Here is a 23,811-nt window from a genome sequence, read left to right as displayed (position 1 = left end):
ATCCATTTTTAAAGAACATATAGCTCTTCACGATGCCAACACACATAAATGGAGATCTACCTCAACTCTCCTAGTTGTTTAAGCAACATGCAAGGTGATTAGGTGCCAAACTCCTTTTTAATTTTTCTTTTGCCAGTAAATTACATGCCAGGATGCAAAGTCAAACTATAGTGTCTCTTAGAGCAACTAAAATATTAACCAATGCAAAAACATCTACAGGCAACAAAAACAACAGCAGTACCTTGTGCAGGAATATAAATGATATAATAGTAATAAAATCTAAAGATCCAACAAAACCAACAGGACCTGGTGCAGTGACAAATAAATGATATTAGTCGAATAAAATCTAAAGATCCTTAGAGCTATATGTAAGAGAAATTTGCTTGCACGCTACATATCAAGAAAGGAATTACATGAATAAAATTACAAAGAAAATTTGTCCGATCTAAGGAACTAAGTCCAAGCCAAAGAGAAGTAAGGAAGTTCCAATTGCTAAAACTAATTATATCTGTCCATAACCCCTTAAACAACTCATCTGAAATATACCATCATAGGGGCATATTAATATCTTAGGATTGAGGGAGTCCTAAAATAATGTGGATACTTTGTGAGAAAAGAAAAATACAAAAAAAGAGTACAATATTTGCCCAACAAATTGCATCACATCAATAGTGTAAACCAAATTCATTTTTAAAATAAAATTACCATGCAAACCTGAATAGTCACTGCTGTGAAGTTTTATGGCCAAACATTCTCCTTCCCAAATAAAGCATAACTGCTCTGAAAGAGATATCCATTCTTTTGGATTAGCCAATAGAAGAATAGTCATAAATGAAAAAGTTGTGTATCCCATAGGAAAAACCCCAACAAAATATTTAAAAGCAATAACTAAATGTTTGAAATGATCCTGCTGCAATTTACTTTTAGTGCTAGCTTAAAATTCATTAATTGTGATTAAAATACGATACAATATTATATGGTGCTAATAGCGAAATGTACAATAGGATTCAATATTCGCAGTATAATCAGCTATCTTGAATTTTGAGCTGCCTATATAATTCATCCAAACTGAAATACATCACTTTACACATTCTGATAATATCTTGAAACCTCCCAAGATATCCAATTTGATCTATCTTTTCCAATAAATTCATGAAGATGATGCAGAGTCATCCATTAAGATGTGGCTGTGTTAGATATCATCTTTAGCTAACAGATGGTAACCGTAATTCTAGTAATGGGCCACTGGCTGCAAGTTCATTGATTTCCTTTTTGATTCCACAATGGAAAGGGTGAGATTAATACAAAGCAAAGGGATTAAAGCTCAAGTCTCTTGTTCTATATAAACAAAAAAATCAAGCTAAGATTATGTTGTAGTCAACTTTTGAAGCATACCTCTCAATTTGAGACACCTTTTCAAAGGAGATACATAGGAAGATACAAGTCCTTGTACGGTGAGCAGAATCTCAATGTACAGCATTTCATTCAGAATAATTAATTCCAGCTTACAATAGATGCTATTGGATTTTGTACATGAAATAGCAAATAAGCTAATGTATAGAAAAATGAAGCACCTTTGCACAACGATATGCAGCTCACACAGCACGTCAAAGAAGGCATTGAATCGACATCTAAGTATACATTAAACCCCTGCAAAGTTGCCTGAACGTGTTGGTGGAAGAAGTAGCCAGTTAGCATTGTTTATTATGCCAAAGTTCAATTCAGAAACAAGTACAAAATTGTCCATGAGGGAATCTGGGAACACGCATTCCTGTAAAAATAACAAATGGACTTCAATTAAGATTGAGCCAGAACCTACAAGTTGAAACATGGCTTAGCTGTGAACAGCTATGCTGGAAAACTCATCACTCTTGAGTGTCTTCTATTATCTTTGAAGCATTATTAATTCATTAAGATGCAGAAACTTGGAAATCAAGTTGATTATATCAAATAAAAGGGGAAATAATTTCAAATCAAATGAGGGTATCTGAGGTTCCATGAGAACTCACACTGTTCAGAAACTTGTAAAGCCTGCACTTTCTGATACAGTATAATTTCTGTCAGCCCAGGTAGTACTGTCGAATCAACATGCATGATGCTTGATCAGTCAATTACGTGCAATAGATGCTTGAATTGGGGCTTAAGTGTCATAATCCTTGTCTCATATCTGAAGTAGAATTGTGTTCGGATTTGAAAAATTGCACCACTGCCCTATAGAGTTGCTCCTCTTCAAATGGTTTTGATACATAACTATCCATTCCACATTTTAAGCATTTTTCATGTGTTGCCTGGATTACATCAGCAGTCATTGCCAATATTGGTACATGAAAATTCCTCGTATTTGCATGCTCTTCTCTGGAGGGTTCGCTATTATATGCATATTCTAGATTTCGGACCCTTTTTGTTGCCTCAAACCTGAAACAAAATTTTCTCGAGTCTTTAGCATGATAATATCTACAGTTTGACCTTTTTAAACTAATGTAATAGAAAAGTTTCTAGTTAGAAATTATGCTGATATTTAGAATAAAACTCTCACAACAGTTTAAAGCTCAACTCAAGGAAAAATAAAAATCCACGTACCCATCCATTTCTGGCATTTGAACATCCATGAAGCAAGCATCAAAATTATGAGGTGGTTGAAGCTTTTCCAATGCAGCCTTTCCACTTGCAACACATTCCACTTTAGCTCCATATTTCTTAAGGGCGCCCTCAGCAACTCTACGGTTCACCATGTTATCATCTACTACCAAAATCTGCTTATCAGAAAGAAGACCTTTCAAAGAAGGAATCGGTGCCTTTCTATTTCCTTCACCTCCTAATGCCTGCTGAAGGTATGCTGCAAGCATACTAGCTCTGAGGGGTTTCATGATTACTGGGTCTAAAAACCCAGCTGCCTTGGCCTCCTTAGATTCTTCAGAATTCATTGAGGTTGCTGTAAGTATCATCTTTGGGAACTCTGAAATTCTATGATTTTGCCTCATTTCTTTCAAAACCTTGGAGACATTGCGACCTGTTCCTTTGCTCCAAGCTTCCTTATCAACAAGCATGATGTTTATATTTCCTGTTGTACTGAAGTATAAAATGTACAGGGGTCAGGATTAACAAGTGAGTTAAACAGAAATTACCAAGATCTACCTCTTCCATAATCCTCCTCAAAACTCAAGGCCCAAGGTTAGGCATGACTAACTAAATATCAGTAACCAATGTATGTAATAACTTGTGATGTGGAATTCTGGACAAACAATGCTTACCTGGATTTGATGTTACCATTTTGCCCTCCATTCACTGTCACAATTGCGGACTCCTGTTCACTTGCTATTTCAACTCGCATCCCAAGCCTTTGCAAATGATACTTGGTAACTGCAGCCCGAACAGCTTTTACATCAACCACTAATGCTTTCATGCCTTTAAAAAGCTTCGTTATGGCCTCAGACATATCCGATGGGCATGCATGACCTTTCCTAAAGACAGCAGTGAATGTGAATGTGCTTCCTATGTGCGGTTTGCTTACAAAGTCAATTTTCCCACCCATAAGTTCCACCAGACGTCTGCTGATACTTAAACCTATGCCTGTTCCTCCATATTGACGAGAAGTGGAGCTATCAGCTTGCATAAAGGGTATAAATACACGCTCTTGTGCCTTCAAAGGAATTCCCACACCCGTATCCTCAACACTGACACATAAATTTATAGCCTCGGATGTTTGAGAGGATGCCTCGGGAAGGATGTGGGTTTCATCAGATTGCAGAAACTTTAGATTTTCCCATCTGTTCCTTCCATCAGCTGTCTCATACCCACTCAAAGTATCCCATAAGTTCTTAGAACCATTTTTAACTATTTCTGTGTACCTCTTTGATGGCTCAGAATTTATTTCGACCAATTTGAGTTGTTCCGCAAGGTGCACACAAACAAAGATATGACCACGTTCTGTGAACTGCAAAAGCGAAGTATTTGAGAAAGGCAAAAAAATTAAACCCAAAATATACTCTTTGGGCCAACTCTCTCTCTCTCTCTCTCTCTCTCTCTCTCTCTCTGTCTGTCTCGGAGCTTTTCTAAAAGCACGGAAAGCACAAGCATATATTCATAGCAATATCTCTCTCAAGGTCCTTTTCTAGAAGCACAAAAAACACACTGCATAAAAATTAAATAGAGAGAATACTGACTTTGATTGAGTTTGAAACCAAATTTATTACAATTTGTCGGAATCGCACAGGATCACCAACGAGAATCTCTGGCACCTGGTTGGAAACAAATACTGCAAGCTTCTCTTCGTCAACGGCCATGAAGTACAAGCCAACACATATAAAACAAGTAATCAGAAAAGTAGTAGTTGTCACACAATAAAGAGCACAAAGGAATTGAATAGATAGTGGTCCAAAAACTGAGACTTGGCAACCTAAATTCCGACACAGACCCAGGACTTGGCAGGGACTCAAAACATTAAAACAATATATAAATATGTGAAATAAACTTAAATAAGGAATGAGAATCATAAAGAATGAATTTAGAGAACACAAGTATTTTGATCATAGTAGTATTTCTTTATATCAAAATTGACTCAGCAATCCAGAGGACCAGAAGTAAATGGAAATTAATTAATTGAAGATGTAATCACAAAAAAATTGGTGTATTTAAAATGCTGAAACTTTCATAAAAATAGGGGGGAAAGTTCTGTTAGTTCGAGCGAAATAAGGAAAATGGTGTTTCCCCACCTAGTGCAGCCTAAAACAATTTCTAATTTTATTTTACAAAACCAAAGCAGGATTTTGGGGACAATGGAGGAGGTCAAGCAGCAGACGCTCTAGCACCTAACCCAGATTAAGGCCTTAGAGGTTGCAAGGACCTTCATGGCCCACTAAAAAATAGAGTTTTGTGTGCTTCTTTCCTGCTGTCATTTTGTCTGTCAAAGGTGAGCTTTCTAAATAGATTTTCAAAATATATTAAGATATTATATGTTTTTTTATGCGTTGTATAATTTTTAATGATAACATTTATGGTGAAATCAGAAAATGTCTTGTCTGAGACACAATATAAGCCTGCAACTCCAACACTTCGATGCATGCATGGAACATAGATTCAACTTGGTGCCAGGTTTAGAACTTTGCCTCTAGTTAATGTCAAAGCCCACTTGGTGAAATCAGTTCTACTTTGCTGTTTAAAAAAAACATTGAGTTGTGTTGGTTTTTAAAATGTTCCACAGCATTTCAGGGACAGGGACAGGTGGACGACGGGAAGCACGGGATGTATTTCTGGGATGTTTCCTAGAGGGCCAAAAATGGTGGACGTGTCCCCATGTAACATAGAAAAATACTAATTTTAGCTCACTCAATCTTCAGATAAATTCCTGATGAGGATAACTACAAACTAACAATAGAATTTGTTGAAAATATTAAAATCTAGCAATCTTCAATAGATGCTATTTTCTTTTAAGAATATGGCCATCTCCTTGAAAATGATAATGGATAAAAATAGCACAAGCTATAAATAGGTTGGCTAAAAGATCAGTATTTTGACAGTTGAGTGCTTGATGGTCTTTGGAGGTGATGGTTCTAAGGAAGTTCCCATGTTCTGATCATGGCAGATCCTCTAATGAAAATCTGAAACTCTAACAATTCAACTATCTTAGTCACCTGAATCCAATTTCGACTCTTTCCTATTGAGTACTCTCTGCACCAAACCACAACTGAAATACACAACTTTGAATGCTCTGAAATTCTCTAGATCTTGATAGAGAACTTTTGTCTTATATGTTGTGATGAAATTATTGGAGAAACCTGTATACTGCTGTTAAAGATCAATGTGATAATGACCAGCTGCCCAAACCCTAACAAATCAATCACAACCAAGGAAATAATATTCTTCAAACTCATTGCGCAAGGACAACATCTGCTCACAAACCTCATTTAAGATCTGGTTTGAGGCTTTAGCACATTGATGGTGCAAATCAGTCAAAGGTTCTAAGATGAAGACTGATTGTCAATCAGAACCCCGGGTTGTCTTATATAAAAATAAATATTCTGAGTAACTCCCTTGTGTAAAACAAAGCCCTTGCCAAATAAAAATAGCTCAATTCTAATGCAAACTATTGCTGATATCAGGTAACATAAATAGAGATCAATGAGAAAATTGCTTGAAATACAACTACCCGAGCAAAGATCAATGAAAGCTCGGTGAATTTCTGACGGTGAATTTCTGATGAAAACCTACTGCAGATGAATCAAACTCACTGATAATGATAAAAGTCCTTCAAAAATCAGTCACAAAATCAGTACACGTGAATTTATAAGACTGGATTTGCTTATATTTTTCAGACTTGTTTTAATGGCATCGAGGATCTAGGCCTCTAGTAATCTGTGTTTTCCAGTGAAATGTGGCTTTGACTTTCCTTGTCTCAAGAATTTGGATCACCCATTTTCTTGACTTGCAATTTCCTCTTGCATTTGCATAGGATGGCTTTGTTCACTAGTCATCTAATTTAAAATTTAGAAAACATACTTCAACCAACTCTAATTGCACACTGGGAGTGATGAAACAAATGGAGCAACAATTAAGATCTAGCAAACTTTTAACGAGTTTTCTTGCTGATGGAGTTCATATAGCATGCATCTTTAACTTTTTAATGCTAGTAGCTGCTATGATATTCATATAAATTATAAAGCATTTTTATTTATCAATTACCATTCATTGTGACTCGACCATTGATAATGTTATCAATTATCAGTTGTGTAGTTCATTCTAAAATATGTATTTAATTATGAACATTTTGTGTAAATTATGCATATTTTTTATATATTTGTATTATTCATGAGGAAAAATTGCCTTCCCCATGTCTGTTTTCCCGCATCCTGGAAACTTGGGGAAACATTGATTATTTCTTGTTCTTGATTATTAATAAAAATCTCAGGCCTTGAAGAAGGAAGTCAATCATTCTACCCTCCATTATATCAGGCCCCAATGGCCCTTTTAGCGCCATCTAGTCCTTGATATACAGCACACCATTCATCTTCTGTAGGTAGAACTCAACTGCACCATCAAGACAAGACAATAGCAGACAGACTCAAATTGTAGCTCAGACCATGTACTTATTCTTCAAACTCATAAATCCCATTTGTCTTAAGGCTCTAACATCAGATCTAATTGCACCTTGCAATGATCTTAAGGTAAGCCTTAATTCCACCATTTATTTTTGTCTTAAATCCTCAATTATTCATTATCAGCTCAATTATTTTTCTATTGTCTGAATTGTATTGATTTACACCTAGATTCATTTGTAGGCCAACTTACTTGCCCAACAATTATTTACATACTGAATCAAGGAAGAAGAACACAATAGTAGATTTCTTGTATCAACTAATAAAGTGATAGGGTACTTATATATGAATTGAAGGAAATGTTCAACACATTGTCTCTCTTGGCAATGATGATTTATAACTAATCACGATTAATTACTACATATATAGTATATGCACATGGCCAAGGTACCTTCAAAATGAGACTTTGAAGGCCATATTGACATTAAGTCCACTAATCATACTTTGGAACCCATGGTGGGAATGAAACTCTAGAATGTTTTGGGTGAAGGAAAATATCATGTGAAGAATACAATGTAAGATTTCAATATCATATTTGATATCTGATGTAAAGAACACAAGGTGAGATTTCAATATTCAATATCTCCAGTACAGGAATCTGGTAGGGTAGTTTGCCGGGTTTTTTCAAATTAAGTTTAGCATGGCTTGGATATTGTTGTACATAAAAAATGAAAAAATATTAACAATTAGATTTAAATTTAAATTTATTGTTTCAAGTTACTAATATTTTCAATAGAATTTAGAGGCCTGGGTTTGCCCCTAGTTTGGCCCAGGTACGCCCTTGGCACAGCCTGGGTACACAAATCAGGTGGGGACTAGTAGCCAGCCCAATTGAGGTTCAGGTACAAAGAGACTATGGAAAAGACCCGATAACACCAAATACAAACAGAAAGCACAGTGTAAGTCAAAATAAAATTTAGATATTTGACTCTCTAGGAATCGCAAAGCATTCATTCATTTATTAAAGGCATAAGAATTCTGAGCGTACCTCAATGCCCTTATCTTGCGATTTTCCAGAGAATAGTGAAAGAACATCATCCAAAATAGATTGCAAGCGGAAAGGAACTTCTTCTAGCTCTAACCTTCCTGACTCAATTTTTGCCTGATCGAGCACTTCATTTATAAGTGTTATGAGAGAATCTCCACTAGCTTGAGCTGTTCGTGCAAAGTCTTTTTGAGTTGCATCTAATTCTGTCTCCATTAACATTCCCAACATTCCTGTTAAAATAAGTCAAAAAACACATTTGCATTATTTTCTTAACAGATATGATGTATATTCTTAGTTCTAATATATCATTGATAATGATGTATATTCTAATAGAGGTTCCATATAAGATCCCAAGGTTTGCAATGAAATTATATTTCTCTTACCTAGAACACCATTCATGGGGGTCCTTATCTCATGAGAAACAGTAGCTAGAAACTGCAGAAGTACAAAAGATAATATTCATCAACTAAATAAAAATGACAGCAATAAACTTTCAAATTATTATGCAAAAGTGTTATCTGAAAAGATTTACAGATATAAGAATTGCAATTTCAAACCAGAGAAAAAAGTGGCATAAAATCAATAACCTGTGATTTGGCAACATCTGCTGCTTCAGCCCGCACTTTCAATTCCTCCATTTTACGAAAGTCTTCTTCAACTTTAGCAATACGGTTCAATGCCGCATCAAATATATGTAAAAATAACAGAGAAATTAAAAGTACTCCAAATGACATCATAATTGCTGACCATGGCAGGGGAGGCTCCTCAGCGAACCTGGGGAGACAGGATCATTCAGAAAAGAATATTTCTTGTTGTTGGAGAGATAATAAATAAAAAAATTATTCCAGTAAGAAAGAACCATGTTACAGACTTTGATAATCTGATTAGCATTGTATTTCCAAGGTCCATTACCTGCAAACCATCTCATGTCTACGCATTGGATCTCCAAAATTAAGTTCGCTGACATGTGATTGTCCATTTTCTGTAATATTTTGTCCATTTTCTGTAACATTTTTTCCATACATCTTTATTGGGTTTGATTTATTGGTAGTGTCATAGACATTCACCTCAATGGTCTGATTTCCTGCAAGTTGTCCTAGTAAAGATATCACCAATTGCTCTACATCAAATGATCCGCCTAAGTACCTGCTCAAAAGGAATAAGAAAGGTGGTTACAGTTTTAAATCAGAAAGACAGATTTATGGCATACTTTTTAAGAATTATTAGATTTCTGCCTTGAAAATAATCAAATACATCTCATCACATGTGAATTTAAGTTCTCTGGACTCAAACGTTAAGATCTATTATTATTTTATATTCTTCTAGGGTTGCCAAAAGTATTCTCAAGTATTTTGCACCTCTTTTGTAGTTGTGTGGGATTTTTATGACATTACAAATTTACAAGGCTTTATAAAACATAACATAATTTTTTTGGATTCCAAAACCCAGACCAATTATATATCATAATAAGGAAGACTGAATATCTAATCATGGTATTGTTAATATCATATCTCTGATGTCCTGGTTCTCTAGTTCAGGTGCAAATGTAATTTTCACCTTTGGAACACATATTGATCATGTCCATTATTATTCAATGCGAAATAGTTCCGAGGATAAATTTATTATGAGATACCAATGAAATCCGTTCAATTGAATTGTTTTAACCATCATGTACGGGACAGGAACCTAGAACAAATGTTTCAATTTTGTCAGATAAATACTAAACGCTTCAAAAGAATCTACAGAACCCCAAATTACATTTCTCACCTTGTTTGTAAACCTAGGTAACTTCAAGTCAACTTTTGCTGATAAAACATTTAGACAAAGCCTTAAAACATTTTAGTGTTTATTAACTTAATGTTTAATGCCCCCACTTACAAAAAAGAATATGTAGCTCTTAAATTTAAAAGGGACCTGCAATTTCATTAGAGAGTACTTAAGCTATGACAGACTAAAATTTAATTGAAATTGCAATCTATCAAAAATTCAAGGAACATTATCAAGAATAAATTGAATAATGTCTAGGAGAAAGAGAAGGCAAATAACAAAAATCAAAAGGAAGAAGTAAACATCATTGAATACATTTTACATTTTACATATTTGGTTATAACTCCTAGATTGTGGTTCAGCAACCTGAGGACAAGACCCCTCAAAGTCTGAAATTGGTGGACAGAAACCCCCTAATTTCCATTGTGGACTCGATGGAAGAAAACCCCTAATTCAAGCTGATTTGGAGACACTTCAAACACATTATAATGAAAATAGATCACTAAAGATTTCGGAAAATTAGCAGCAGATACAAAGGATAACTTCCTTTTTTTTGAAATATATATAAAACATTATATTTAAATTAAAATAAATTGTTAAGGCTGTAGTTTCTGAAGTTGATATTATATTTATAATTAACTGTGGTTCTTATTATAAATTAGATTTTATTAGTTAAAGAAAAACAAGGAAATTCTAAAGAGGCAATCCGAGCTGGACTTTCCCAACCTATGAGTCTTCATATGCACTTTAGTGACAGAGCCAGTAGACATTATTAAAGAGAAATTAGGAAAAGTCATCATCAATTTTCTAAAGACTAAGCTGGGAAACTCCCTTGAAACTTGAGGCAGCAGGAAAAAAATGGATCAAAAGGATGGCAACAGTGATTATGCAAGTAATATTGATTGCAAATTTGACCTTATGTAGCATATGGCGGGATAGATGTTGCATATGATCAGTGTTACACTGGCGCAAGGGTGCGGTGGTGCGGGGGGACGTCGGACAAGTTTCGGGTGTGCGAAAAAAAGGGCCTCAATTTGAGGATGGTGGGGGTGCAGTGGTGAGAGTGCGGATGGGGTAGGAGGGAGGGGAGGGGGTTGCATAGTATATATATATGACTAAAATGCTAATTATGAAATGATACTTCAGTATATTATATAACATACCAAATATGGTTGAAGATAGAAAATTGAAATGCGATTCACAAACCATAAGTTCAAACTTAAAACTTGAAACTTGAAACTTCATAACCATTACCAATGACCATTTAACAAATTAAGTTAGTTCAAGATGCAAGATTCAAAACTCATTGTTCAAATATGAATATCATATATCATAAAGATGTTCATGATGACAATGAGCCAAGTAGCATGAAACAGTGAAATGAAATAATGTATCATAGCCATATCAAAGTGAGTACAATCAACAAAATGAGAATAGAATCATCCCATGTGCTCTCTAATCATCCCCTATACCGAAGTCCTAATCATCCCCAAGGTTAGCTTGCTTAAAAAACAAATGCAAAAGTATTTTTTTAATAACTTTTTGGGCCAGTCAGCCAAGTGCACCCTATAAGCACCCTAGGAGCACCTCACACCCTAGCACCCGAGCACCCGCGATGCACCCGAGTCTCGAGTCCCACTCAAGTGCTCGACCGGTGCGGCAACACTTTTTCGGCCGGTGGGGGTACTCCGGTGCGCGACGCACCCTCACTGGGTGCTTTGGTTTTTTGACCCGAGTGCGCACACCCGAGTTACACAACATATGATGCATACAATCTAAACAAGTTCTTTGAGAGCTAATAACGGTAACAACAATAAGCATAAGGATCATTCACAAGGAACCGAGGGTGGGTCTATTAATAGGCCTCTTTTTCCTATTTTCATTTAAAGGGGCTCAGAAATTTATGTCAAAGAAGCACAAAGTTCAATGCAAGATGAAATCACTTCTCATTATGAGGACCCTGTAGAGACTTGAGAAGCAATGTCTCTTACTATTTGCACGTATATGATGACGGAAATAGGTGAAGAATTTAACCTAAACCACAAAGTAGACATATTGATCATCAATCTTTGGCTAAGTTAACATTATCTACCTTTGATGGGCCTAACGAGAGTAAAGCTCATGCATGGGTGCAAAAGTTAGACACATACCTATCATTCAAACTTATAGCCAAGGAAAATGGCATCAAATTGCCACCTTGTAGTTTGAGTGATAAATAGAGGAATGGTGGTACCACAGGTTGGATAACCAAGGTCATGGTGTATGCAAGAGTTTGATCAATTAATTTTAATCCTAAAGTCCATTTTAGACAGTTGGCATGTCTAAACAAGAAGGAACATAGGACAAATATGTAGAACTTGGAAGAGTTCCAAACTTTATTTATAATGGTGCCTACTGTTATGATAAGAAGATTGATTGTCCTTTTTATTGAAGGGTCAAATGAACCTATTAGGAGTCTAATCAAGACATTTGATCCATCGCTACTTTAAGAAGCTAGCAATTGAGCTTTAGATTTAGAAACTTTTGCGGCCAAGAACAAGTTTGTCCATGAAAAACTCTCCTCTAGGGTTGAATATTGAAAATTTTCAAAGGAGTTTTTCTCAAGAAAAGGCATCCTCATCAAAGAGTAGTTTTGATTAACTAAAAATGAGTTGTGTTGAAACAATGTATGATTTCTTTCAGAAAACCATTGGAACCTAGACACCATAGATAACGTAGTCACAGGAGAGACCTCAACGAGATATGTCCAAACTATGCAACCCGAGTCAATAATATGGAATCAACAACACAAGATCAACAATGAACTACAAACATGCCATCTCATATCTTCACATTAACTTAGATTCACTATTTTACATCAAATTAACCAGCAACATGTGGCTTAAATTCTAGGCATAAATGCCTGATTACAACATAAATTCATAGTTAACCCTAATGCTAACCTTCCAAAGGTAATCCTTCTAATTGCCTTCCCTCCAAACAGAGATCAAATGTGTCAATATGTAGAGCCTTAGCAAGAAATATATTGGCCCAGAGCAATCACATTTTCTCAAGTAAAGAAAACGTAATACCAAGAATATAGGTTAGGGCCCAAATCATGAAGATTTTGATGCCAGGTTGTTTGTTGAAATGAAGTGCGACCCAAGAGAAACGTCAGCCCAAGGTCAAGAACATTGTGATATGAGCCACCTTATTGATCGAGAAACTACTTCGCATGACCAAAAAACTCCCACTAACTATTAGAACATGAAGATCACACAATCCGAAGTGAGAAAACAAGATATCTCCACCATTACGGATCAAAATGAGGTGCGAATCTAGATATAGGTAAACATGATGTCCAAAACAAGCCAAATTGAAGGAACACCACAAGAAACACAAAAATTGACTAATAGGAACAAACTGAAAAGGAAATATATTTGGGTTATGCAAGATTGCGATGAACCCAAGGATGCTCTTGCATCAAACACCCTTGATGAGAAGATGTTCCATGAGAGAGACTCATGAATATCTTTCAAGATTTAGGATGTAAATCCTATGCTCATTATTGATCTAGATGTCCTACTTATCTATACCACTTTTTTCCTTTACCCTTTTCTTTCTTTTGCCAAATCATTCCATTTTATCTTCTCTACACCTTTTCATTGCTTCACATCCGTATATGTAGTGAGGGATGTTTACTTCAATTCCTCTCTTTCAAATTTGATTTACCTTTGCTGCAAGATCCCATCTTATCTGCAACCAAAGTCCTTGGCTGCATAACTCTACCTACATTACCATTAGGTGCCATCTTGTTCTTAGATCTGCTCTCAAGAGCCTTCTTCACAACCACACCAACCTCTGGTATAGCCTCTACATTTTGCTTCTCAAAACAACTCTTCACAAGACTCAAGTTCCTGACTCCCTTATCTTTCTCCATCAAGGAAGCCAAAGTAAACTTATGCCCATCCTTCTCTATGGTAATCAAGTTTCTTCTGCAATCATAGATAGCTCCTCTATCAAATTGCCAAGGTCTACCCAACAGAACATGACAAGCACTCATAGATAAGACATCACACAAGACTTCATCTTTGAAGGGGCCAACACTAAAGTTCACCAAGCATTACCCTTTCACATCTACCACATGATCATCTTGCAACCAATTTATCATATAGAGACTAGGATTTCTAAGCCTCTTCAAACCAAGCTTTTGTACCATCTCTTTTAATACCAAGTAGTCAGACTATCCACAATAACCTTACAACACTTACCTCCTGATTTGCATACAATCCTTAAAAGATTCCTCCTTTGGGAAGGTTCAATCTCCACTTCTCTCCTAAGCATAGGGGGCTCTCATCTCAAGTCCTATTATACTCTCCTCTAGTGCTTCAATTATCCACTCCTCATGTGTAGTGAAATTATATTTACCATTTCCTTTACCAAATCCCTCAGGACATTCATAAGATCTATGTCTAGTCTCTCCACACTTGAGACATTTACCTAGGAAATCCTTGCCACCACTTCCTCTTCCTGGTGCCTTCTAATCTAATCCTTTACTCCACTTAGATCTAGACTCTTCTTCAATTGCCTGCTTCTCCTTGCCACTACTCATCAACTTCTCCTTTCCTCTAGGTTACTCTTTTGTCTTCTCCTTACCTTCTCTTTTCCTTAAGAGCATATTGGTAAGCATCCTCTACTATAGAAATGCTCAACATACTCATCTCATCTTGGATATTAAATCTCAAACCATTTATATATCTAGCTACCTTCTCCCTAGACATCTCCCGATGTCCAGATCTGATTGTCATCTTGTAAAACTCCTCAGAGTGTTCCTTCACACATAGTTCTACTTCAAGTTCTGCAACTACTTGAACAATCTCAACTCATAATCTTATGGAATGAACTTAGCCTTCATTCTTGCAACGATTTGCATCCACTTAGTGATCTTTATTTCACCATTTTCTTCTCTATCTTTCTACAACTATTTCTGTCGTAAGGTAGCATGTCCCTTCAACTTAGTTTGTACTAACCTTACCCTTTGTCGATCTCTATGTCCTCAAGCTCATGATAGTCTTCCAACTCTCCAATCTAGTCTATCAAATCCTCTGCATGGAATTAGCCAGAAAAGATTTAGACCTCCATTGTATGACTTTTACTAACTTGTGTCACCACCCTCAACAATATTTATTCATTTGTAGGTACATCAGTCCCTTCAGTCTCAAGATCTTCAACATCCTCTTCATATTTTTCCTCAGGTTCTGGATTCCTTCTCAAACTAGCTAACACATTTTGGATCTCATTCCTCATCTCATTTCTAAAATCCTCCATCATTTTCTCTAATCTCCTAGGGTTTATCATTCTTGGCAATATCTCTCCCTTCCCTCTGGTGCAACTGCCTCAGCTTAGCGATCTAACTAGAAGGTTTTAATTGTCTATCACTCAACAATCTATTGAACACACCTTCAACCTACCTCCATTTAGTGATATGTTCACCCATGAGATCCCTCAACAACTCATTCAAAGCTCATAACCATTAGCAGTTCCCTTTGGATCCCTCTTGTGTGAATCCTTGGCAAGTGGGTTAGATCCACCCTCTACCACTTGACAACAAGGATTTTTAAGGCTTTGCAAGCTCAAGAACGAAGATTAATCATCACATGAGTGAAATCTTCATCTCATACCATCTGATGCAATCACGGTTAAAGGGACCTCAATGAGATCTATCCAAACCCTGCAACCTAAGTCAATACAGTAGAATCAACAACACATGATCAACAATGAACTGCAAAGATGCAATTTCATATCTTCACATAAGACAAATTCACTAATTTACATCAAATTGGCTAGCACATGCAACTTACATTCTAGGAAAAACATGCTTGATGACAACAAAAAGCCACATCTAGCCCTAATGCTAACCTTCTAGAGGTTATCCTTCTAATTGCCTTCCCCCCAATCTAAACTAAGATCAAATGCCTCAATATATAGAGCCTTCGCAAGAAACACGTCGGTCCAAATCAATCACAGAATCCCAAGTTAAGAAAATGTAATACCAAGAATATAGGTCAGGACCCAAAACATGAAGATCTTGATGCCCAATTGTTGAAATGAAGCATGACCCAAGAGATACGTCGGCCTAAAGTAAAGGAACATCGCACTATGAACCACCAAACTTCGTTGATCACAAAATTGCTTTGCGAGATCGGAAAACTCTCACTAACCGTTAGAACATAAAGAACAAAAAGTCCCAAGCAAGAAACCAATATATCTCCTCCGCAAAGAATCAAATTGAGGTGTGAACCTAGACATAGGTAAAACATGATTTCCAGAACAAGCCTTGAGGTTCGCAACAGTAAACAAGCCAAATCAAAGGAACACCACAGGAAACAGAGAAATGACTAACATGAACAAATTAAAAAGGAAATATTTTTGGGTGATGCAAGATTGTCTTGAACCCAAGGATGCTCCTACATCAATCAATCAAGAAAAGGCCAAGTGCAACACGTAGAAATAACAGTAGATGAAAATGAACCCAAATAAAAAATAAAAGATGAATATTGAAATAAAGCACTTGCAACCTTGTCAAGTGCTCCTACATATCATCCTTTTCAAGTACATAGGTTCTTGCAAGGGCACAAAGTTCTAAATTCTAATTAACAACAAAGCATTACAAAATTTCATTGATGAAGGATTAGTTTTTAGAAGGGGGTTCCAAAAGGAATTTCAATAGATTCGATGTTATAAGGGATGAGGGGTTTTACTATTCCATTAAAAAATTCAACAATCAGCTGCTAACCTTGGTAGACATGAGATGCAAGGAGAAACTAATGCAATCTTAGGAGTGCAATGGCTACTCTCTTTAGGAGAAGCTAATCCAAATTATCAAACTATTGAGCGAAGTTTTAAATTAGAAAATAAGGATGTAGAGGCATTATTGGTGGAGCTCCTAAGAGTTACAACAAAAATAAAATGAAAGATGTTAAAGGAATGGACAAGTAGCACGGGCAACACAATGTTCAGAAACATCTAAAGACACTACTAAGAAGAGAGCTTAAGAAAGTCAAATTATTCCTTTGTTTGTATAGGAGTTGAAGATTAACTCAACACTCTAGATTCAGCCACAAAAACAAAGAAAACCTTCCACAAGAGAGTATGCAAGAAATGACCTTGCTTGATTCTAAGATCTATGAGATGTGATATATTGATCTAGTATCAGTAATGATACTATGTGTACAATGGTCTTAAAAAGGCAAGATAAAAGACACGATTGGATAAGATGATGGCATGTTCTTAAATCCTATAAACTGAGACAACTTGACATAACCTAAGAGACAAGAATTAAATGCCAAAAGATAAGATCCTATGACAACTAATACTTCTACAAAGATTCTTAGGGCTTATGTTGACATGTGAATAGGACCTACTAATAAATTAGTTAGGAAAATACCTTATTCGCACCAATAAACCCCTTAAGTGCAACTTGGGGAGGAACAAATCAAAGCAAATGATGTAAGGATTATGATTGACAAATCTTACTATGAGGTCATTTCAAGTATCTATTTACAAAAGTTATCTCACAAATGGAGTAAAGGAGAAAACCTACAAGGGAAAAAACCCTCTCCAAAAGAGATGATGCAAAACACAATCATGTATAGGTGATGAAATGAGTAATGAATTGAGGACTTGTCGATAAAACCCAAGGACTACATCCATCACAAAGATGCAATCGATAGCCCAAGCCCACCCTATCCCTCAAACCATACGAGGGGAAGAGAGAGACTATGTAGCCCCTCCACAACGAATAATATTTTGTAGCAATGGTAAGTGCCTCGAGACAAAACATACACAATGTCTACAAATAACTTTTCTCCCTTTTGGAAGAAACAAAAGCATGTACAAGGTTGGGAATTCCAATAAGAATTGATATGAAGAGGAATTTAAAGGATCAAAAAGAATCAAATACCTAAATGGTATCAAAAGCACATGATATCCTATCTGAAAAATGAAAAGGCACAAGAGAGTTTGAAATAGGATCATCTGGGAATGGTTGAGTATCAAGATCTCCATTTACTTCCTAAATTAGTCCAAAAAGCATGAGGAAATGCAAAATCAAGGATATACCTCAAGATACCATTATCAACATGCATTGGAATAACTCCTAGAACATGATCCCTCTGCAATTTCAAGCAAATTCCCTACAAGGTGTACTTAGAGGAGGAACAAGACCATACAAATGTGACAACAAATGAAGCCAATTGAGATGTTTTATTATGCCATCACTCCATGGTTTATAGTTTTCCTTTTAATACTACGTTCCCCCAGGACACATCCCCCCCAAAACACCAAGTTTCGAAAACGGGCACGTCCTAGGGACAGGGTGACAAGTACGGGACATCTCCCTATTGTACCCACTTTGCCAAAAAGCCAGGGAGACATCCCACAAACTTGGGGACAAGGGAGAGAAAAAAGGGGGACGTACGGTCTTCTTTGGGATAGTTAGGGACACCACATATGTCCCTCAGTCATCCCCCTTGTTTTGCACAAAAAAAATTAAAAAAATAAACTTTTAAATGTGTTTGTTTGGCATTGACTTGGACGCCTAGTAGGCCCCGCCTCCCCAATAGCTCTAAAAGGGCAAAAACAACTAGATTATGCTATTATTGATATTTGTTTTGGTTTGCATGTGAGCTTGAGTTTATAGCAGCAGCTGGGGTTTTCATTTTACAAGAAGAGGAGGTGATTTGTTTGATTCCAAGGGCTTTTGCAGGGGTTTGAGCTTCCTCTATTGTGCACCAAGTAAGTATGAAAATCTTTGTGCTTCCTTTTTCCATTTTTTATATAGTTTTGCAGCTTGAAAGAGTTTTTTTTTTCCAATGTTTCAGCTCATATTTTCATTGCATATTAAAATCTCAAAACAAAGTGAGCAACAGTGGAAGTACTAGTAGCAGTGGTGGTGATGAGGAAAATGTGGTTGGGGATGATATTGTTAGTAGTTGGACTAGGAAAGAAGCTGATCCTAAAATTGATTTGTTTAAATGCCCTTCCACCATCATGAAGGATTATGCAAAGGGTCCTTCCAATAGGGAAAATCCTCTTTTCTAATTTGTCACAGCTAGGCCACAAGATAAAAAGAATATAGGAGGGACTAGAGTGTGTGATTGTCATATTTGTCATGATGATTATAGGGGCAGCTATGCAAGGGTGAAGTCACACTTTTTAGGTGTTGCATGCCATGGAGTCAAAGGTTGTCCTAACTTGACTGATGAGGAGAGAGTAGAGTGTCAAAGATTACACTTAAGAGGCTCAAATGGGGGGTTAAAATTTGACAGTGACATCACCCTCTATTCACTCACAATCATCTAGGCATATGACATCTGCCATTGGTACTAGTGGCAGCCCTACTAAGACTAGAGGGATGAGGAAGATGGGTAGTGTTGAGAAGGTATTGGTGGAAAGTTTGTTTAATGCACAAGCTAAGGAAACTTGTGAGGCATCCAGTGGTAGATATTTTGTTGCTAATGGTATCCCATATAATGCAGCATGTTCCACTTATTTTAAACAAATGGTGAAAGATATATTAAATATGAATCCCTCATTTGTACCTCTTGGAACCATCCTAGATAGTGAGTACTATAAGGTTGCTTTGTTGTTTGAGGATATGAAATGTACTTGGGTTAGGACGGGCTGCACTACTGTGATGGATAGGTCGACCGATGTTAGACATCAACCACTCATCAATATTATTGTCACATCCCTTGTTGACTCATAGATTGCCACTGCTACTTAATTCTTCCGAATTAAAAGTCTCTGGTTGTAGAGAACTGAACTTTTCTTCACAACACAAAAAGTCCCATTATGCAGAGCAAAATATTTGTTTACCAAACTGGTCAAAGGTGCCTGAACAACTGTCCAAATGTGCAACAATATGGTGAATTTACTGGATCAGAGCTATCTAAGGCATGAGAATTCATATGTTCTCGATCAGCAGCAATGTCAATTTCAAAATTTCGTTGCCCAAGCTTATTAAACTCACTGAAGCTTCCTTCTATTGAAAGTATATCAGCCTGTTGAGAATTTGATGCAGGCAAGGATGAATAACTAGGGCCAAAGGCACACCCAACTATCCAAGCCACCCTACAAGAGTTAACACAACGGAAGAAAACACGAGGAACAACACCAAGGAAAGAGAGAACAAGGATATATTTATTGATTCATCAAATATTCAGCATACATGCCCAGCTGTAAGGCCTTCTGAGTTACGGCCAATTACAAATGTACAACTTCCAGATCTCCAAATCAGCTTTTTAATTCCACATATCTCTTTTTCTTTTTGAACTCTCCCCCAAAAATCTACCCTAACCCTAAACCTAAACACCCTACTTATACTTGCCAAAATGGCTTACGGATAATTCTAGAACATAGAGAAACCACAAGTCGGCCCTCATCAAATATAATTAACTATACCAAAATTAAATGTGAGCAAAGTCGGCCCAATTGGAACTAGGCAGAATGAACTAATGTGCAGGATTACAAAAGAAACCCAGGATGCTCCTGCATCAGAATTGATGTGTCTTTGAATCTTTGTGATGAATGGAATGTTTTGCCCAACATCATACTACTAAAGAATTTTCACATGTTGATACATTAGGTTTCTTAGAATCATTGTGGTGGACATAGTAATCTTGCTTTGCGATACTACCTCTGAAATCCCCATATCTCTTCCTTGCAAGCACAATCCTCATGTGAAGTAGGAAAGAGACTCATTTTCATTAATTTTCCATCCTTATTCCATAAATGGAGACCTGATTTTTTCCAAAAAATAGGGCTCCATCAGGGGCTTCCCATGTGATGATCCTAAGGTATTGGATGGCTTCATAAGAGTCATTGATAAGATGTTTTCAGCTCAAGAGGCCTCTAATCTTCGTGCATAGTTCCTTGACTTCACCAATCTTCGTGACCCAAACTTGAGTAAGCCACAAGCAAGTTTGGATAGAACGGTTTTGGCACATAGAGATCCTATTAAATGGTTGACCCGGTATGGGAGAAGTACACCAGAGTCTAAAGTACTTGCCACTTGCCTCCTTGTGCAAGTTGTTAGTTCCTCAACTACACAGAGGAATTGGTCCACATATTCATTTATTAACTCTGTTAAGAGGAATAGACTTACCTCTAAACGAGAGGAGAAGCTAGTGGCAATGCATCATGCTTGTGGATCGTCAGACTCCAATGTATAGGCGAAATCCAGCTTTGTGATGGGATGTGGAGCCTAAGGATGTGACCCAAATAGACAAGAATGAGACAACACCAGGACTGGTTGGGGTTCCATTGGATGAGACTATGCTTCCTGTGAAGCATGCTAGTGAGGATGAGGACTCTGACTATGATGCCATGGTAGCAGAAGAAGAATAGGAGCAGCAGTTTGCTTCATTTTACCTAGTTTCTATAACGTTTTTTATGTTGAACTTGAACGTGATGATGAAACTTTATGGCAGACCTCTAACCTTTGGGCATATTTGGATTTCCATTTTTTTATGATATTGTTCACTGCTAAACTTATATTTTTGTTCACATACTGATATGCATATTTACAACTGCGCTAAATCGGTTATTATTTTATTATTTCTTAGATGGCATACAAATGGTGTATGTTAAGGTTCTATAATGTTTAAATGACATGCTTTGTGCTTAGTTTCATATGAATGGCATGTATATTTGCAAATCTCAATGTATATTTTAAATTATCCCTATATATATAGTCATCCCCGTTTGTCGTCCCCCCGTCCCCAAAATTGTCAAAACTTTTTGCCGTCCCACCGTCACCTACCATCCCCATCCTAGAAACTTGGGGGAACATAGTTTTAATACCTTTTTTAACATCACAAGAAATGTGAAAATCAGAAATCATTGCATAAACTTATGAGCTTGAAGGTCTAAGAGGAAAAATATGACTCCAATAAGAAGCAAATGACCTACACCACTATGAAATACACAAAACTAGCTTTTCGATGATATCTAGTTTACAAGATTTTGATACCCCAATAGAAAGTTATAGCCAAGAGGAAAAAAAGGCCCAATTTGGTCACTTAGGGTACCAAATTGAAGCCCTTGGGTGTTGACTGTAGTTTTTTATGTGCCTTGCATGAAAAAGCTGCAAAAATGTCCCACTGGCAGGCAAAATGATTGGACTAAACAGAAATCCACAAACCACCACACATCTATAGCACTTAGCACACTATGTAGGATCACAAGCAAAGAAAATCTTATTACAAAACACCAAAAATAAAGTATTATAAAAACAGTAAAAAATAATGTTCACCATACCTTCCTACAAGCAATTCATTGACAGATGCAGTGCCTGTCTAAGTAAAGAATGTATCCACGTATACACCATCCAAATGTACAAGATATTCCCTGTGACCTACTACTAACATCTGGAAGCTGTCCACATTGTATGGCAGTATAAACGACAATATGAATGTACAAAAATGGCAGCAGGGCAAAAAACATCTCTAAGAGCCCAGGGAAAATGTCTCCAAATTTAACATCAGGTCTTAGGTTTTCGAGTCTTTTGGATTTAATGACAAAGTGTGTTTTGGCAAGGTATGTTTAGCCCAAAGGGCTCCAAAAATTCAGCTTCCCCCCGAAATCGCAACCACCTCTCAACTTTAAATCCTTGAAGATCTAGCCTCGCAAGACCAATTTGGGCAAAACAAAAGGCAAAACCAACTTTTTTCAACACCTTGAACTCAATTGCAACCTTAGATTTGGTCCAAAATGAACCTAAAATAAAAACCCCGAAATTTGGTGTTTCTTTCAAGTTGTTCTGATTTTCCAGGTCAGCAAATGATACAAGGGAAGAACATACTCTACCTACTAGACTAACCAAGATCTCTTGTCTAGAAACAGCTCTACCTTCAAATCTGAAGGGTTTTGCAATATTGGATCTTTGATATTATGCAAGAGCTAAAGATAAGCTCAACATCCCGAGATCACCAACAAAAACAAAAACAACCTTGCACAAAAAAGTATGATAGAAATGAGCTTGCTTGATATTAAGATCTATGAGATATGATCACTAATCTATGACACAAAGAGTACAACAGCCTTGCTTAAGATGGCAAGATGAAAGATAAGATAATGGAACACAAGAATTAAATGTCAAAAGATAAGACTAGATCTTTTGATAGCTGAGACTTCCAGAGAGATTTCTAGGACCTACATTAACATGTGAATAGAACCCACTAATAAATTAGTCAAGTAAAATACCTTATTTACACCAATAGTTGGAATGGCCCCCATCGGATGATGAAGAAAAAATGATTTTGATATTAGGCCATTATAAATTTCAGAGAAAGAAAGCTAAGAAACAAATCAATGACAGAATATGTGATTTGATAAGTTAGTGGACGAAAACTCCTAATTCAGGCCAATCCAGAGACAATTCAAAGATATTTTAGTGAAGATAGGTTACTGTAGATTCAGGCTACTTAACATCAGATACAAAGGATAAGTTCCCTCTATTCAAATATATATCCTAAATATTGTATCTAAATAAAATAAACTGTTAAGCAGCAGTTTCTTAAGTTGATAGTATATTTATATTAATTATGCTGTTATAATTGTGAGTCAGAATCTATAGTTTCAAGAAAAGTAAGGAAACTTCAAAGGTGACATTAAATAGAGATTCATTAGTTCCGAGACTAGCAATTGACCCATTTGACTTTGTCGTAATGTTTCCATGTATTTGTGGTGATTATCATAGGTTCATTTATTTATAACTAAAACCATGTACCATAAATATATCCTCGAGAAAGATGACAAGCTACAGAACGCTCTGAAGCCCGCATTGGATGATAAAGAAAAAATTATTTTGATATTAGGCCATTATAAAATTTCAGAGAAAGAAAGCTAAGAAACAAAACAATGACAGAATATGTGATTTGATAAGTTAGCAGACAAAAACTCCTAATTGAGGCCAATCCAGAG

At 36.4% G+C, this 23,811-nt stretch overlaps 1 protein-coding gene across 1 annotated transcript in view; it reads right to left on the bottom strand.

Annotated features, from left to right (window-relative positions):
• Positions 1-1,013: 1,013 nt before the first annotated feature.
• LOC149534807 (histidine kinase CRE1-like) overlaps positions 1,014-23,811 on the bottom strand; it is a 29,888-nt gene continuing 7,090 nt past the window's right edge. Inside the window, exons 4-12 of the mRNA XM_089806960.1 lie at positions 8,992-9,225; positions 8,667-8,853; positions 8,463-8,514; positions 8,080-8,309; positions 4,164-4,262; positions 3,252-3,934; positions 2,581-3,069; positions 2,010-2,415; positions 1,014-1,771 (exon numbers count right to left, since the gene is read on the bottom strand). Coding sequence (XP_089663086.1) covers positions 2,148-2,415; positions 2,581-3,069; positions 3,252-3,934; positions 4,164-4,262; positions 8,080-8,309; positions 8,463-8,514; positions 8,667-8,853; positions 8,992-9,225 — 2,242 coding nt within the window. The 3' untranslated portion in view covers positions 1,014-1,771; positions 2,010-2,147. The remainder of the gene's footprint in view (positions 1,772-2,009; positions 2,416-2,580; positions 3,070-3,251; positions 3,935-4,163; positions 4,263-8,079; positions 8,310-8,462; positions 8,515-8,666; positions 8,854-8,991; positions 9,226-23,811) is intronic.

The sequence above is a fragment of the Cupressus sempervirens genome, chromosome 10 (assembly GCF_028749045.1).
Source record: "Cupressus sempervirens isolate cs-2001-9-10 chromosome 10, ASM2874904v1, whole genome shotgun sequence".
Taxonomy (NCBI): domain Eukaryota; kingdom Viridiplantae; phylum Streptophyta; class Pinopsida; order Cupressales; family Cupressaceae; genus Cupressus; species Cupressus sempervirens.
The sequence above is the reverse complement of the archived record's forward strand: the minus strand, read 5'-3'. Positions and strand labels throughout refer to the sequence as shown.